Source organism: Emys orbicularis, chromosome 6 (genome assembly GCF_028017835.1).
Source record: "Emys orbicularis isolate rEmyOrb1 chromosome 6, rEmyOrb1.hap1, whole genome shotgun sequence".
NCBI classification, from domain to species: domain Eukaryota; kingdom Metazoa; phylum Chordata; order Testudines; family Emydidae; genus Emys; species Emys orbicularis.
This window is the reverse complement of record NC_088688.1, coordinates 93,469,270-93,485,163: the sequence shown is the minus strand read 5'-3', so window position 1 is coordinate 93,485,163 and position 15,894 is coordinate 93,469,270. Positions and strand designations below refer to the sequence as shown.

The 15,894-nt window shown below is 42.8% G+C and overlaps 1 protein-coding gene across 1 annotated transcript in view; it reads right to left on the bottom strand.

Moving 5' to 3' along the window:
* The window catches only part of LOC135880312 (histone-arginine methyltransferase CARM1-like), a 129,259-nt gene that overhangs the window by 18,911 nt on the left and 94,454 nt on the right, over positions 1-15,894 (bottom strand). The window contains exons 6-7 of the mRNA XM_065406572.1: positions 11,936-12,113; positions 4,192-4,282 (exon numbers count right to left, since the gene is read on the bottom strand). Coding sequence (XP_065262644.1) covers positions 4,192-4,282; positions 11,936-12,113 — 269 coding nt within the window. The remainder of the gene's footprint in view (positions 1-4,191; positions 4,283-11,935; positions 12,114-15,894) is intronic.

Sequence of the window (15,894 nt, the reverse complement as noted above, 5' to 3'; positions counted from 1 at the left end):
TGAAAAGGGAGTTCTGAGGCATGGAATTTTCTGCTTATACAGGTGCTGGCTAGCACGAAACAGCACAAGCAGGCACAACTAAAAAAGAGCAGATAGACAGCTTAAATTTGCCGGGGACCCTGTGCCCAGGGACTGTGCTAGGGCTTTGTCTTCACTACCCGCCGATCCGGCGGGTAGCAATCGGTTTATCGGGGATCGGCTTACCGCGTCTAGTGAAGACGCGGTAAAATCGATCCCTGATCGCTCTGCCGTCGACTCCGGAAATCCACCTCGGCAGGAGGCGGCAGCGGAGTCGGCGGCAGCGCGGCAGCGGTCGACTTTCCCGCGTCCTCACCGCTAGGTAAGCCGACCTAAAATACGCAACTTCAGCTACGGTATTCACGTAGCTGAAGTTGCGTATCTTAGGTCGGACCCCCGCTGTAGTGTAGACCTAGCCTAGGTATATCAGTATATCTTAGTACAAAGAGAAGACTACGGGGAATAAGTGAAGCAGTGATAAAAACACTGCACTTTCACCTCTAGAGACCTGGATTTCAACATTTTGCTCAAGGTTCAAATGAAGTTAATTTGTTGGTCTTTCCACTTAAACACCTGGTCCTGCGAAGTGCTCAGACACTCCAGGAGTTGCTGGATACCTTGTGTGATCAATCCCCGCTGGACACCCATCCACACTGAAAGACCACTGCATGATTTAGGATAACTTAGGATATGAACACTTCTGTTCCAGAAACTCCCAGGGCTGGAAAAACTCCAATGTTGCAGGTGCATTGGATTATTCATGTAAACTCATGTAAAGTATGTAAGAGTTTATCCAGTGTTATTAGCCCAACATTTACATGGCAAATATGTTCAAAGTTTATTTACCAAAAAATAAGAAAAGGGGTAGTGAAATGAGCTGTTGAAACACTGGGGAAAGGATCCTGTTACAAAGACTGTAAGCTCCTTGGGGCAGAGACTCTTAGTTTATGTTTGTACAGCTTCCAACACAATGAGGTTCTAATCCTGACCTGCTCACTACTGCAATACAAATAATAAACAAATAAATAAACGAACAAATAATAATGATCATGGTGGGGAAGTGAATTAAGTTCCCAGATCCAGTTATCTGTGAAGGACTTCCAGACCTGAACGATTAGGATCTTCCACTTCTATCATTCTCTTAGCAACCCTGTAGTGACTTGTTCTGAGTATTCACCTGAATAATTGTATCAGTGTGCAATATTCTAGGACACAATGTATGTATTAGATCTAGATGTCATTTTGCAGGTGCTCTTAAATGCAGACTGGATATTTTTGTTAAGAAACTGGATGTAGATAACGTCACCAGAACATCAGCAGTTCAGAGCTTGTGGCATTAATTAATGGCAGAATAAGTAGAATTTTTTGCCATTAATACAGATACTATATACATACGGTATATGTAAAGATAGATACAGACAGAATATTTGTGTGTACATTACACCATTTGTATTCTCCACTTGTAGGCTGTCAAATAGAAGTCTTACATTCCCTAACGATGGAGATGAAGCATCACAAGCAACCTTAAAGTGAAATGCTTGGATACTGCCAATAACATCTAGTTCTGTAGAGCCCTGTGAAAAAGCTGTTATGTTTCTGCTTCAGACTGCTAATTCAGCATCTATTTCCCTCACTAAGCGATAACAACCCCTATTAATCAACCCCTAGTTTCTACTATGGCTTCCCAAGGAAGCTGGCACATGGAACAAAAAACAAAATATTGGGCCCCATTCCACCCAATTTGTAGTTTATTATAATCTTTTTTGTATTCTTGAGAACAACCAAAAAGAGCAGAAGCTAAAGATTAAGTGGGGAGAAATTGAAATGATAGATATGGTTTGAAAACATTTTTTTGATTAGATAAGTTTGAGTAATAAAGGTAACAGAGTTGATGTAATATACTTCAACTTCTGTAAAACATTTGACTTGGTACCACATGAAATTTTTGAATAAAAAACTAGAATGACACAAAATTAACATGGCACACATTACATGGACTAAAAAAATGGCTAATAAATAGGTCTCAACTGTAAATGGGGAATTCTTCATCAAGCAGGTATATTTCTAGTGGGGTTCCACAGGGCTCAGTTCTCGGCCCTATCCTATTTAACATTTTTATCAATGACTTGGAAGAAAACATAAAATCATCACTGATAAAGTTTGCAGATGACACAAAAATTGGGGGAGTGATAAATACTGAAGAGGACAGGTCACTGATACAAAGCGATCTGGAGCCCAAGCAAACAATATGCATTTTAATACAGCTAAATATAAACGTATACATCTAGGAACAAAAAATTTAGGCTATGCTTTCATGATAGGAGACTATCTTGGGAAGCAGTGACCCTGAAAAAGATTTGGGGGTTATGGTGGATAATCAGCTGAATGTAAGTTCCCAGAGCGACACAGTAGCCAAAAAAGCTAATGCAATCCATGAGTGCATAAAACGGGGAATCTCAAGTAGGAAAAGAGAGGTTAGTTTAACTGTGTATTTGGCACTGGTATGACTGCTGTTGGAATACTCTGTCCAATGCTGATGCCCACCATTCAAGAAGGATGTTGATAAACTGGAGAGGGGTCAGAGAAGAGCAATGAAAATGATTTAAAGAATTAGAAAACATGCCTTTTAGTGATAGACCGAAGAGCTCAATCTCTTTATCTTAGCAAAGAGATGGTTAAAGGTTGACTTGATCATAGTCTATAACTTCCTACATGGGGACCAATTATTTGATAATGGTCTCTTCAGTCTAGTAGACAAAGGTATAACAAGATCCAATGGCTGGAAGCTGAAGCTAGACAAAATTCAGATGGGAAATAAGGCCTAATTTTTTTCTAACAGTGAGGGTAATTAACTACTGGAACAATTTATCAAGGGTCATGGTGGATTCTCCAACACTGACAATTTTTAAATCAAGATTTAAAAAAAAAAAAAAAAAAGAGACATGCTGTAGTTCGAAAGGAATTATTCTGGCAGAGTTCTGTAGCCTGTGTTATACAGGATGGTCACAATGGTTGTTTTGGAATCTATGAAAAGCCCACCTGAAGTTGTTTCTATTTTTTCTAGACTCTAGATACATAAAAACAGTTACAATTTTCTCACATATAACATTTCAAACTAGACCCTATTCTGAGTTACACTGATGCAAGTCTGTAGAACTTCTAGATTTAAACCAATGTAACTGAGGGCAGATTCTGGCCCTACATTTTCAACTAAAATAGAGTGTTCTGGACACGGAGAATTAGACTGCTACATTGAAGAGAAACATTGACAAGCAACACTGTTGTCTCTAAAGCAGGTGGAGAGTTTTCATATAAGCATAAAAGTTGCCATACCAGATCAGACAGCTGGTCCACCTAATTCACTATCCTGTCTGTGATGTTGGCCAGTACCACATGGTACATTATAAAAACGTCTTATAGAATTTTAACAGAGACCAAGATAATATAAATAGAGAACAATAGTCTCTCCATAGGCTTTTTGAACCATCCTATGGAGTTTCATAGAAGAACTATGTGCCTATTATGGAATTCTACAGGATGGCCTGACAAACCTAAAGAAAGGATAAAGGCCACATTCTCAAGTGGTGTAAATCAGCAGGTGATGACTTCACAGCACCTGTTTAACAGTGCACCCCAGCATTAACAACAATTTAGGGCAAGAAGTGAAGACCATTGTTTCTAGCTGAAGTTGCAGGAGGAATTTAGGTAGACAGAATGTAATTACTGACTTAGAATTTGACCAGGATATGGAAGTCAATACCTTGTCTCTATGAAAAACGCCACTGGATCTTTGACATCTGTGTATGGTCAGGAGCCTGAGTTGTTCAACGCCCCTCAAGCACCATCCTGGGGCAATGGCTTATTACTGACACAGAGGTGCAACTACTAACTATGGATTCATAAACATCTTTTTCTGCAGCACTTGAAAGCTCAGTGGACGTGGTTTCCCATCCCAGCTCTGACCTAGCCAGACCCTGCTCCTCTTGCTAGATCGGATAGGCTCACACAGCATAGCTGCGGACCAGGTTAAAGGAAGCGAGCATGGAGAATTAGAAGGATTTTCTGCCATGTGCTTTGCTTCACTTCATTCAGATTACAAGAATGAGTTTCATTTTAAAACCTTTACTGAGTCTCCAAGCAAAATTTTTTTTTAAAAAACATAACAATCATTACCAAAAATTGGCTCTGGAGTAGTGTTCCATGTAGAGCTGCTCATCGGAAAAAGGAGCCAAATGAATGTCACTAAATGTTGGAAACATCATTCCTAGTAAACAAAAGATAATATACAGTAGCAAAATTCAAATGTCTGGTTAGCCCTATGGAAACATGTACAGAAAATACCAGCAAGCAATAATTGCTTTGCACCTCGAACAGACGAACATCAAATCCCATTACAGGTAATAATATGTAGTTTATTGAAATGCAGTTATAGGTTAAAGCAATCAATAACAAAAATATCCACTTATGAAATGGGTCAGGATATTTCAAAAGCCTGCCAAGAATGATAAAGCATTATAAGTTTTATGTCCCTATATTAGGCATTCAAATCATTTTCTCTCTCTTTGAATTAAGTAAAATGCTAGATGTTACTCTAAAATACCTTTTCACCATTTCCACAATTGGAGAAACAGGTTTATTTAAAGCTGACCATATACACAAATCTTTCCACAGATATTATCACAGAAGATATGTCAACAGACTCAATCATAAATCAAACTGCAGAGGGGGTCTAGCATTAGCAGCTTGACATAATAATTACATGGGAACCTTGTATCCAGATATCTCAAAAACGCTTTACAAAGCATTAATAAAATAAAGCTCAAACATGTAAAGATAAGTATTATATCAATTTTACAGATGGTGAAACTGAGGCATATAGAAGTTTACATAGCTCACACAACAAGTTATTGACAGAGCCGGGAAAAGGATCCAGGTGTCCTGACTTACAGACCTATATTAATTAGGGACTGAATCCAATGGCCACTGAAGTCAATGGGAATTCTTCTACTGATTTCAGTGGGCACTGGATTAGGCTGCTTGATAAGACTTCAATATTCAAGAAATATTTTGCACACTGTTGTTTGTGCATCAATGGGGAGAAGGGGCCATAGAGCAGTCATTTTTGGACTGGAACATGTTTCTTCAAACGTCTGTTTTAACTGGTGCAAAATGTGGTGCACAAATGAAAGAACAAACGGCTTTCTTTTTGCAAATACAACATATAGCAAGAGACCACAGGAATTTCAAAAAGAATCACACACCCACTCAGTAAATAAGCATGCCTTTTAAGACCTGCTGCTTAGAGAATACTAATACTTCTGCAGAGTAAAACCTGGGATGGGGATTAAAGGTTTTTAAAATTGCTCATGAGACCATGCTGCTTCAGCTTCTGCTACTACACACTTGCCACTTATACATCATTTTACATTTTCAATGTGCTCTATAAACAATAATTAATTCTGGAGAAACAAGGTGGGTGAGGTAATATCTTTTATTGGACCAACTTCTGTTGGTGAAAGAGACAAGCTTTCGAGCTGCACAGAGCTCTTCAAATCTGAGATCAATGCTGCTTGAAAGCTTGTCTCTTTCACCAATAAAAGATATTATCTCACCCATTTTGTCTCTTTAATACCCTGGGATCCACACAGCTACAACAACACAGCAAATAATAACTAATTCTAACTACCATTCTTGTGTGAGGTAGATATAAATAAGTCTCATTTATATTATACAGATGGGGAAACAGATACAGATAAATTAAGGCCTACATCCTCAAGTGTCCATTAATTTTTGATTCCCTTAGTTTTTAAGTGAGCAACTTTAATTTCAAAGGGCCCAATTTTCAGAAGTGCTAAGCACCCACAACTCCGACTGAAGATAATAGCACTTGCAAGTCATCGACACTTCTGAAAAATCAGGCTCTACCGTATGTCTACATTGCAATGAAAGCCCAGGCTCGGACGCACGCTTAAGCCCAAACCCCGCTTCCAGCTGTACACAATTCTGTCTGACTCAGGGCTGGGCCCAGGTCTCAGGACCCTGCAGTGTGGAGGGTTTGACTTGGCTCCAAACTCCATCTATTGCAGTATCGATGCAGATCAGGCCCAGGCCCCCCAGACTCTGGTCCTGTGAGTCTGAAAACTTCTATCTCACAATCCCGTAGGATGGTCTTCTTAATCAACACAAAGGGAAAGGGAAGCCACCCCTTGGTTCAAGTACAGCTGCTCTGCATTTAACAGTTCCATTTTATTCTGTCTGCTGAGCTGCAAGCATAGGGAATCTTCTCCGTCATTTGTAATGGCCACCGACACGAAGAAGTTCTTTGCCAATCGTGTTGCTAGCTGGTCAGAGAAGCGCAGCCAGATTTTGGTTAATCTCCGGTGCGAGGCAAGCAAAGAGTGACTTTAGCAAGAGTTCCAAGGATGACGACACATACAGTACCAGGAAATATGAAAGAAGCTTGCAGCATTGGGGATTCACTGGACCAGTGCAGGCAGCGGATTAAGCAGAACAAGAACAACAGGAATTTGCCATCATCCTGCCCCTTTTTGAAGGAGTTTGACCGGGTGCTGGATACTGTGCTGAGCACTGAGCCACCAGTGCTTCACAACAGCCTGGTCAGCCGGGACAGTGACCTTCTCATCCCTAAATCCACTCTAGGACTGGAGAGGAGCCAGCAAGTGCCAGATGAGGCTGCCAAAGTGACTCTTATGCTCAAACTGGTCCCCAAGGAGGCTTTGCTGCCAGAGTAGCGGCAGCACATTCTGGATCCCTACTCGGAGGAGCTTTTTGATGCCTCCCCCACCCCGAGAAAGAGCCAGCTGTGGAACTGGCAGCAGAAACATAAGAGGCAGAAGGAACCCCTCAGCCTGGTAAGTTTCTGGCACCATCTTTGTTGTTATTAATATAGGGGGTCGGAAGGATTTCCAGTTTATGACCCAAATGAAAAATGTATTACAAGCCGTGGGCAGCAGCACGTATCTCCTAATGGCGGACTGCAGGGCAGTACATTGGCATCGCCCCTCCGCCTCCCAAACCACAAGGTGGAATTCAAAATGGAGACTGAGAAGTGCAAACAACAGCAAAACAAGCATTTAAAATTAACTTTTTACTGGAAATTCTTACAGAGATGTGCTGGGGTGTTAAAAGTAAGAACTTTATATTGCTTTTCAGAATGCCATGCCATACAAATCAGGCATTGCACAACGTTAAGAGCTTCACAACAGCCTGGTCAGCCAGGACAGTGGGGGGAGCGATAGCTCAGTGGTTTGAGCATTGGCCTGCTAAACCCAGGGTTGTGAGTTCAATCCTTGAGGGGCCCACTTAGGGATCGGGGGCAAAAAATCAGTACTTGGTCCTGCTAGTGAAGGCAGGGGGCTGGACTCGATGACTTTCGGGGTCCCTTCCAGTTCTATGAGATAGGTATATCTCCATATATAAAAAAAACAAACCTGTAAAAAAGAAAAGGTTGGGTGGAGGCTCGAAGTGTGGCAGGTTGAATACAATCCACAGGTGATGAAATCTATGCCCAAAGTATGGCCAGGGTTTTTATGCAGTCCAGAAACGTGCTGGGGGAGGGGGTTGGCTGTTTAGTTCTGTGAGAGTTCCTGTGTGTTTGCATGTAGTCCCAGGGTGGATGTGTTCAGAGCAGCTTGCACCGGGAGCCGTGGGAGGCAGTAATTCATTTGGATGCTAATGCAGTATCCTGTTAATTCACTCATAAATTTTGATCTAGTCCTGGGCACTGACAGTCACAAACTTTTCCTGTAGTAGAAACTCTAGACAGGTAGTCAAATTTCAATGAAGGGCATATTGTCCCCGCCCTCTTCTGTAAGTTGCCAGCCCACTTCACTCATAGATGTGCAGCTCCATCACCATAAGTCTGAAAATCTCTGTGGCGTACTCCTCCACCCCATCCCAAGGACCAAGCAGGTCTGCAATTTTTAAACAAAAACAATTATAAACAGTAACTCACCATTGTTTGTGCAGTCTTTTCACTGTGATTAACGGAGCTGTGTCCACGGAGCTTCTGGGATACTTTTTCAAAGTATCATTTTTTGGCCTTGGAGATTCCACAAGGCGCTTTTGCCTACTGAACCTGTTGTGAAGCACTGAAACAATAATGCGCGGTTTGATGTCTGCTTTTTGGCCCTTCAACCTCCGCTGGTCCTTCCACCTCAGCAATATGGGCCCACTGCAGCAGGACCTTGGGATGCAGAACTGTAACAGGCCAGTCCAAGCAGAAGTGTTTCCGTGATGAACTTATAATGGACATTCTGGACAGTGCCAACAAGCGGGTGCAGCACCAGAGTAAGCAGAAAGGCACAGGCAGGCTGCCGAGTGAAAGGACAGAATTTCAGCGCACCAGGCGAGGCTTGCAGCACAGTTTCTGTAGCAGGAACATGGGCTGAGGGTGACGACAGAGCCCAACAGAAAGACCTGTTTGAGAGGCTGCTTATGCTTGTGGCTGCCAGATTACAGGCTCCTGCTGCACCCACACCATGTCCTGGGTCCCCTCCACGGAACCACGTGCTGTAGACCAGGAACACTTTGAACAATTCCATGGCTGGGTGGCCCAGGCAATTGGGACTTAAAAGAAACTGAACAGAGCAAATGTACCACATGCAGTCCTCCCTACCCCCTGCAGGCTTCCACACCTGTGCAGATGCCCACCCTCTGCAGCGGCACCAAACGTGTGCTAAATGTGGAAGGAAGGGAAAGGAGAACAGGGAGCTGGGGGACACACAACAACGGAGAGTTTATTTGTTAGCAATGTTTTACTGTTTAATGTGTGGTTTATGCACTGTGTTTTATCAATGGTTTTGGTGTTGGTTTATTACTGGTGTTTTGGTGTGCAAATGACAGCTGGCCTGCTGGCACTTTTTTCTTCTCATTCATGTTAAAAAATAAAGGCTTTTCTTTTATTAGGACATTTCATTACCATTACTGCATCACATCATATAAGCTGTATTTCACATAATAAAGATAAAACACATGATAAAGGACAACTGGTAAGTTGTATCCAAACGCTATTTCTCAATACATTTATCTACATCAAGCCATACTGTGTATCTACAGTTCTTGCCACATACCCATTTCCCCATTTCATAAGCAGTTATGTCATTCACAAGTACAATCCATGGCAATCAATCCCTGCCCCCACAGTCCCATTTTGTTACATGATGTGGCTGTACCTCTTTTACTGTAACCATTGTACAAGCACATGAATAAAAACACACTACTCTCCCATGCAAATCCATAATGTGTGAGCATAGAGCATTCCTGATTTGTGTTCCCTGGGCACATCCTGCCCCAGATGGGATAGGTGCGCTTTCCGATCCACTACTGTCATAGCTCCATTCAGAGGCAAATGGCTTACCTTTGGCTTCAAAAAGACTGTGAAAAGCACTGCAAGCCACAGTGATGCAGACAGCACTGATGACACTGGAATCCAAACAGGTCTGCAAACAGCACCACACCAGCAGGATTTCATTTGCCAAACACACATTCAGTCACCATTCTGCAGCTGCTCAGAGCATAAATAAACCTTCTTTTGCCAGGGCCTCTGAGATCAAGATATGGTTTCATAAGCCAATGCAAAAGGGGATGCACAGAGTCCCCCAGAATAGCAGTGGGGATAGTAACTCTATTTATGACAATGCCGTTTGGTAGCAAGAGTGTCCCAGTCTATGCATGAATGTAGACTCCCAGTTGTCAGAAAAAACTAGCATGATGAACTTTTCCAGTGCAGCCCATGTCGGTGTCCATAAGTTGGCCTCTGTGGTCCACAGAGGCCTGCATGACAATGGAGTAGTACACTTTGTGGTTTACATACTCATGTGCTTCTTGAGGAGAGCAAACTGTCGGCACGAGTCCCATCAATGGCCCTAGTCCAGTCTGGAAATCCCATTCTGGAAAGCCAGCAATTACTTCAGGAATATTGTTTATGCCCACCACTTTTGGGTTAATCACATGCCTGATTGCCTCAGAAACTTCTGCCACCATCTTACCCACAGTTGACTTTCCAATGCTAAATTGGTTAGCAAGAGACCTGTAGCAGCATGGGGCAATCAGCTTCCAAACGGCTATAACAACCTGCTTCTAGACCCATGTGGACACCCTCGTTTGTGTTTCCTGACACTGGAGGGCTGGGGCAAGCTGCTCACAAAGCTCCGGAAATGTAGCTTTCTTCATGCGAAAATTTTGGGCACATCGCTGCACCCCCGAGGTCTTCACCACGATGTGGTCCCACCGATCTCTGTCTGTGGCCCTGCTCCAGAAGTACCTGTCTACATAGGGGGTATCAGCACCTATACTGAGAGTCGCAAACAGCATCGGCCAGTTCAAGTCTTCCATGTTTCCATGTGCGTATCATCCTCCTCCTGTCAGGTGCCTTCTGTAGGTCAGAAAACGATGTCGGAATGTCTACCAGCATCTCATGGATGCTCTGTCTGTTTGCTGAAACTTGAGTGAAAGCACAAGCAAGAGGAGCACTTCAAATGTGACTCCTCCATGTTGCTGGCTCCAGTTGCCGGGAGTGTGCAAACCCAAAGATAGCACAGCAGGTTATGTTGGGAACTTGGCAGGCTGCAACAACTTCCTGTAATGTGTAGGGTGGGTAGTCAATTTTTCCCATACCGTACCGTCAACTGAGGGCTAGAGTGGCCACAGCTGGGGAGGGTGCTAGGAACCCTGGGACATGGTGGTCTGACTTGAGTTTGCGTAATGCAGTGTGGACACTGGAGCCCCAGGTTTGGAGCCTGGGTCCAGAAACTGTAAACCTAGGATCACCAATGAGTGTGGACCCTCAAGCCTTGGGCTTGCAAGTCTAAGGTCTGTGGGCTCAAGTCCACCAATCCTGAGCTTACATTGCAGTCTAGACATACCCTAAGAGTTTGTAGATGGGTACCCAAAATCAGAGGCACTAAAATTAATGAACACTTTTGAAAACACCAGCCTAAGTGACTTTTGTAAGACCAAGTCGGTGGCAGAACCAGGATTAACTCTCAGTAGTTCCCAGTTCCTAGTCCTGTGCTCAGCCTATTAGCCCATGTTCCCCTAAGTAGTTTAATATGCTAAAAACAAAAGTCTTCAACTTCCACATCCTGTTTTTCACATTGGTGTCATATGAGAAAGTCTCTCTCTTTTTAACAAAACCTGTTTGTGATCTTTTAGTTTGTTTTCAGGAATTCACCTAGTGAAATATAACTTATGGCAACTGCAGGTTCAGACTTGCCTACAAGGAAATTTCTCAGGAGGCCCCTGGATTTAGAAGCCTCCTTCAAAACTTCTCCAATCAATAACAGATTGAAACACAGATCCTATTGAACTGACCTGTGGATCTCAGTTGTCTCTGGCTGGATTGGACACATCACTGGAAAAGAGTGGGGTACCAAGAGGCCTTGGAATTAGGAATTTGGGTGGGGTCTGACTAGAGCTGGTGAAAACATTTCAAATTTCATATTTTTTTTCAAAGAAAAAAGAATAAATTTTTCATTACGTTTCCCATTCTTTGCCCAACTCTAGGTCTTTATCTTCCTTCTGTTGCCTTGCATTTTAGTTTTTGCATTATAAACTCTGAACTGAGAGGCAACCCATAATGCATACAGTGGCACGTTAAATTCAATGACACAAGAGGCAGCCAAGGGCAACAAATCCAGCACATACAGTTTAAGTGCTCAAACAGCTGTGCTCACCAGCAAATCACAATATGAAATAGTAACAGTGGTGCTTCCAACATGCTCAAATGAAAGGAGAAAACTCAACTCTCATTCCCATAGAGCCTACAGGAGGTGGTGAAACAGAACACCAACCAGTGCTGTCCAGAGCCACCATTTGGAGGTCCTTCTTGTCTCCTTTCTCTGAAAACTCCCATTTTCCCCAATCCATCACTGGGCAACGGTGCTGGCATACTCACCATTTGACTTCAACCATTTTTTGGAATGGAGGTAACTTTCCAGCATCCTCTCATTGAACAGCATGTAACCCATTGGTTCAGAAATAACCACATCGACGTTCTCCGGTAAAGAGATTTCCTCAATTTTACCTGATAAAACCATGATCTTATCAGAGAGGTTGTTACTTCTCACTAGTATCTGGAAAGAGAAAGGAAAAAAAACCGAATCATGTTGGCTTCTTTGATTATGCATGGTTCTACCAGAGGTCTCTGGGTAATGTGAAACCCTCTGGATTGTTCAGTATCTAGTAACTTCATCAGCCTTTGAAAAGCCTGCACTGTAATTAAACTTTAAAAAATGGTACAGACTCATTCCTTACTACAAACAGAGTTTCTAAATACCCTGATGAGAGCAAACTCATAGAAGTGTGCAGAATCAGCAAGTAGCAGTACAAATTACAGCATCTTTTAAGAAATAATTAGAATCAATATCTAGAAGAAAAGAATACAACATATGCACACACAGAGAAAGAGGGAAGTTAATATTCACTACAGAAGAACACACAGTAGGGATCTTTAACATTCTTCACAGAGAGCTAGAAAAGGCTATTCCTAACTGATCTACACAATCATAAAGGCATGAATGTTCTCAGGGGATGAATGTTCTCAGAGGCTGAGGAAAGTCTGAGGCATGATGTTTCTAAACAAAAACAAAAACAGGGATAACCTTTTATAGAGCATGCACAATCCCTAGGTACCATGTGCAGAATCCTATGCAGGCTGAGAACTTCAGGGCAAACTTTTCTTAACTTTTTGATCTACATTTCTTTCATCTGAACAAGGGAAATGGACTCAGAATTTTAGGTAGTGTGTGGCAATATGTTTGGGGAAGGAATAATCTCTCTAAAGTCACTCTGATTAGAAATGTATGTCATATTTATCTGTAATGTACCTTGGCACTCAGAGAACAAGTCTCTTTGTAGCGCCAAAATATGTTTAGACAATGTTTAGAATTTGCCTTTAGGATACAAATACATACTGTGTTATACATACTGATAACATTATCTCATATGAACCAGTCTGAATGGGGAAAGGTTGTGCAAGGGGATGCTGTACCATGGAGCACTACTCTGTGGGGGCACCTTCTGCAACAGCACAGTGGGAGGAGATTCAAATAAGACAGGGACACGCCAGGAGAAGCAACCATACAAATCCATTGGCCAAATATAGTTACTGACAGCACAGTGGGGCTGCAGCTGCCAGCAAAGCCTTGAGACTGCACCAGAGGTGGCATAGTGGCTGTGTATCCTGTCCCTGGATTGAAAGACACCTTCACCCCAATCCTTGAAAGCCCATTTCCTGCTTTGTGTATGGGACCAGGATTTGAGTCTATGCATTCTGCATTATAATGTAGAGTCAGACCACAGAAAAAAGGAGGGAGTTGGGGGAAAGAAATCTTCTACATCAGGGATGGGCAACCTTTGGCACGCGGCTCGCCAGGGTAAGCCCCCTGGCAGGCCGGGCCGGTTTGTTTACCTGCCGCGTCCGCAGGTTCAGCCGATTGCGGCTCCCACTGGCCACAGTTCACCGTCCCAGGCCAATGGGGGCTGCGGGAAGTGGCGCAGGCCAAGGGATGTCTGTTAGTACCCCAAGGTAGTGCCCAGGTGGAGTGGAGAAGGAGAAAGCCACCTGAGTGGTACACGGAGGGATGAGGACTGGATGCAAGAGCCAGAGAGTGGGGGCAGCACTAAGGGAGGGGAACAGGAACAGAGGGGGACTGGGGGAACAGGAGCAAAACAGTTTATAACCACTAGAGAACACTCTCTTCAAGAACCTGCAATTGAACCCAGGAGTTCTAAGTCTCAAACCGGTGCTTTTGCCAGTATAAGCTGCATCTCCAATAGGAGGGTTCACTGATGTAGCTATACCTGTACAGATATACACCTCTACCTCGATATAACGCTGTCCTCGGGAGCCAAAAAATCTTACCGTGTTATAGGTGAAACCGCATTATATCGAACTTGCTTTGATCCGCCAGAGTGTGCAGCCCCGCCCGCCCGGAGCACTGCTTTACCGTGTTATATCCGAATTCATGTTATATTGGGGTAGAGGTGTACTGAGAAACCTTTTCTAGTGTAGTGTAGGCTTCAGCTAATTTACCTTGCAAACTGTCTTATCCCTTTCTAACAGCTGGTCCACATACAAGATAATAGACTACTACTGCTATCCAATTACACAATCAGCTCAAGTATTAGAGGTCTGTTCTGTGGATCTCAAGATTTGAACCCTGCTGAGCCTAGTTAAGGGTTAATATGATTCCATGTGACAGAATTTCAGGGGTGTGTGTGTGTTTATTTGTTTTTTTTTTTAATTAGGAAATTGCATTAAAAACTATATTAAAAGATTATGATTGCAAAGTCAAGCACTCAAAAATTAGGAAATGCCACGATTTCCACAAATGTGCAATCTTTAGTTCAGCCCCCCTTGGGTATATGCATTAGGACATAATATGTGATCATGTAATGAGGATTGCAGGAAGAAAAAGGATGATTTAATGTGGATAAATATAAAGTAATGCACATTGGAAAAAATAACCCCAACTATACATACAATATGATGGGGGCTAATTTAGCTACAACAAATCAGGAAAGAGATCTTTGAGTCTTTGTGGATAGTTCTCTGAAGACGTCCACGCAGTGTGCAGCAGCAGTCAAAAAGCAAACAGGATGTTAGGAATCATTCAAAAAGGGATAGAGAATAAGTCAGAGAATATCTTATTGCCCTTATATAAATCCATAGTATGCCCACATCTTGAATACTGCGTACAGATGTGGTCTCCTCATCTCAAAAAAGATATACTGGCATTAGAGAAGGTTCAGAGAAGGGCAACTAAAATGATTAGGGGTTTGGAACGGGTCCCATGTGAGGAGAGATTTGCTGACTGGGACTTTTCAGCTTGGAAAAGAGGAGACTAAGGGGGGATATGATAGAGGTATATACAATCATGAGTGGTGTGGAGAAAGTGAATAATGAAAAGTTATTTACTTGTTCCCATAATATAAGAACTAGGGGCCACCAAATGAAATTAATGGGCAGCAGGTTTAAAACAAATAAAAGGAAGTTCTTCTTCACACAGCGCACGGTTAACCTGTGTAACTCCTTGACTGAGGAGGTTGTGAAGGCTAGGACTATAACAGGGTTTAAAAGAGAACTAGATAAATTGATGGAGGTTAAGTCCACTAATGGCTATTAGCCAGGATGGGTAAGGAATGGTGTCCCTAGCCTCTGTTTGTCAGAGGGTGGAGATGGATGGCAGGAGAGAGATCACTTGATCATTACCTGTTAGGTTCACTCCCTCTGGGGCACTTGGCATTGGCCACTGGCGGCAGACAGGATACTGGGCTGGATGGACCTTTGGTCTGACCCAATACGGCCATTCTTATGTTCTCATGGTTAAGGCAGCTGAAGGCTGCCCTGGAGAACTGGATCCTAACCCTGCCGCTGCCACAGAGTTCCTATGTGATGCTGGGCAATTCACTTGAACCAAACTTCACAGGTGGTCACTAATTGTGTGTTCCATATTTTCTTGGTGCCTGAGACACTTGAGGCCAGATTTATAGAGAGTTCATGACTGCAACTGACCTCAACAGGAACTGTGCTCTATAGTAGGGAGCTTACATTGGCCAGAGACAAATTTGAGCATAGACACATGCACAACGAAGTCAACGTAAGAGGACTTCTGTTGACCTAATTTTGTAGCGTAGACCAAGCCAAATTTGCTGATTATATTTTGGCCCGGGTTTCTACTGGAAGAGGAGCTATGAATATTTCATATGCATTCATATAGTAGGCTTATTTTTATGAATCTGTTGTAACTTTCATCTCTCTCATCTATAGAAATTTTATCTAGGGGAAAAGGGGAACACAATTTGGGATGTAAAATCCTTAACTCCAAAGTGTTTAATGCAGTTTGATTGGTG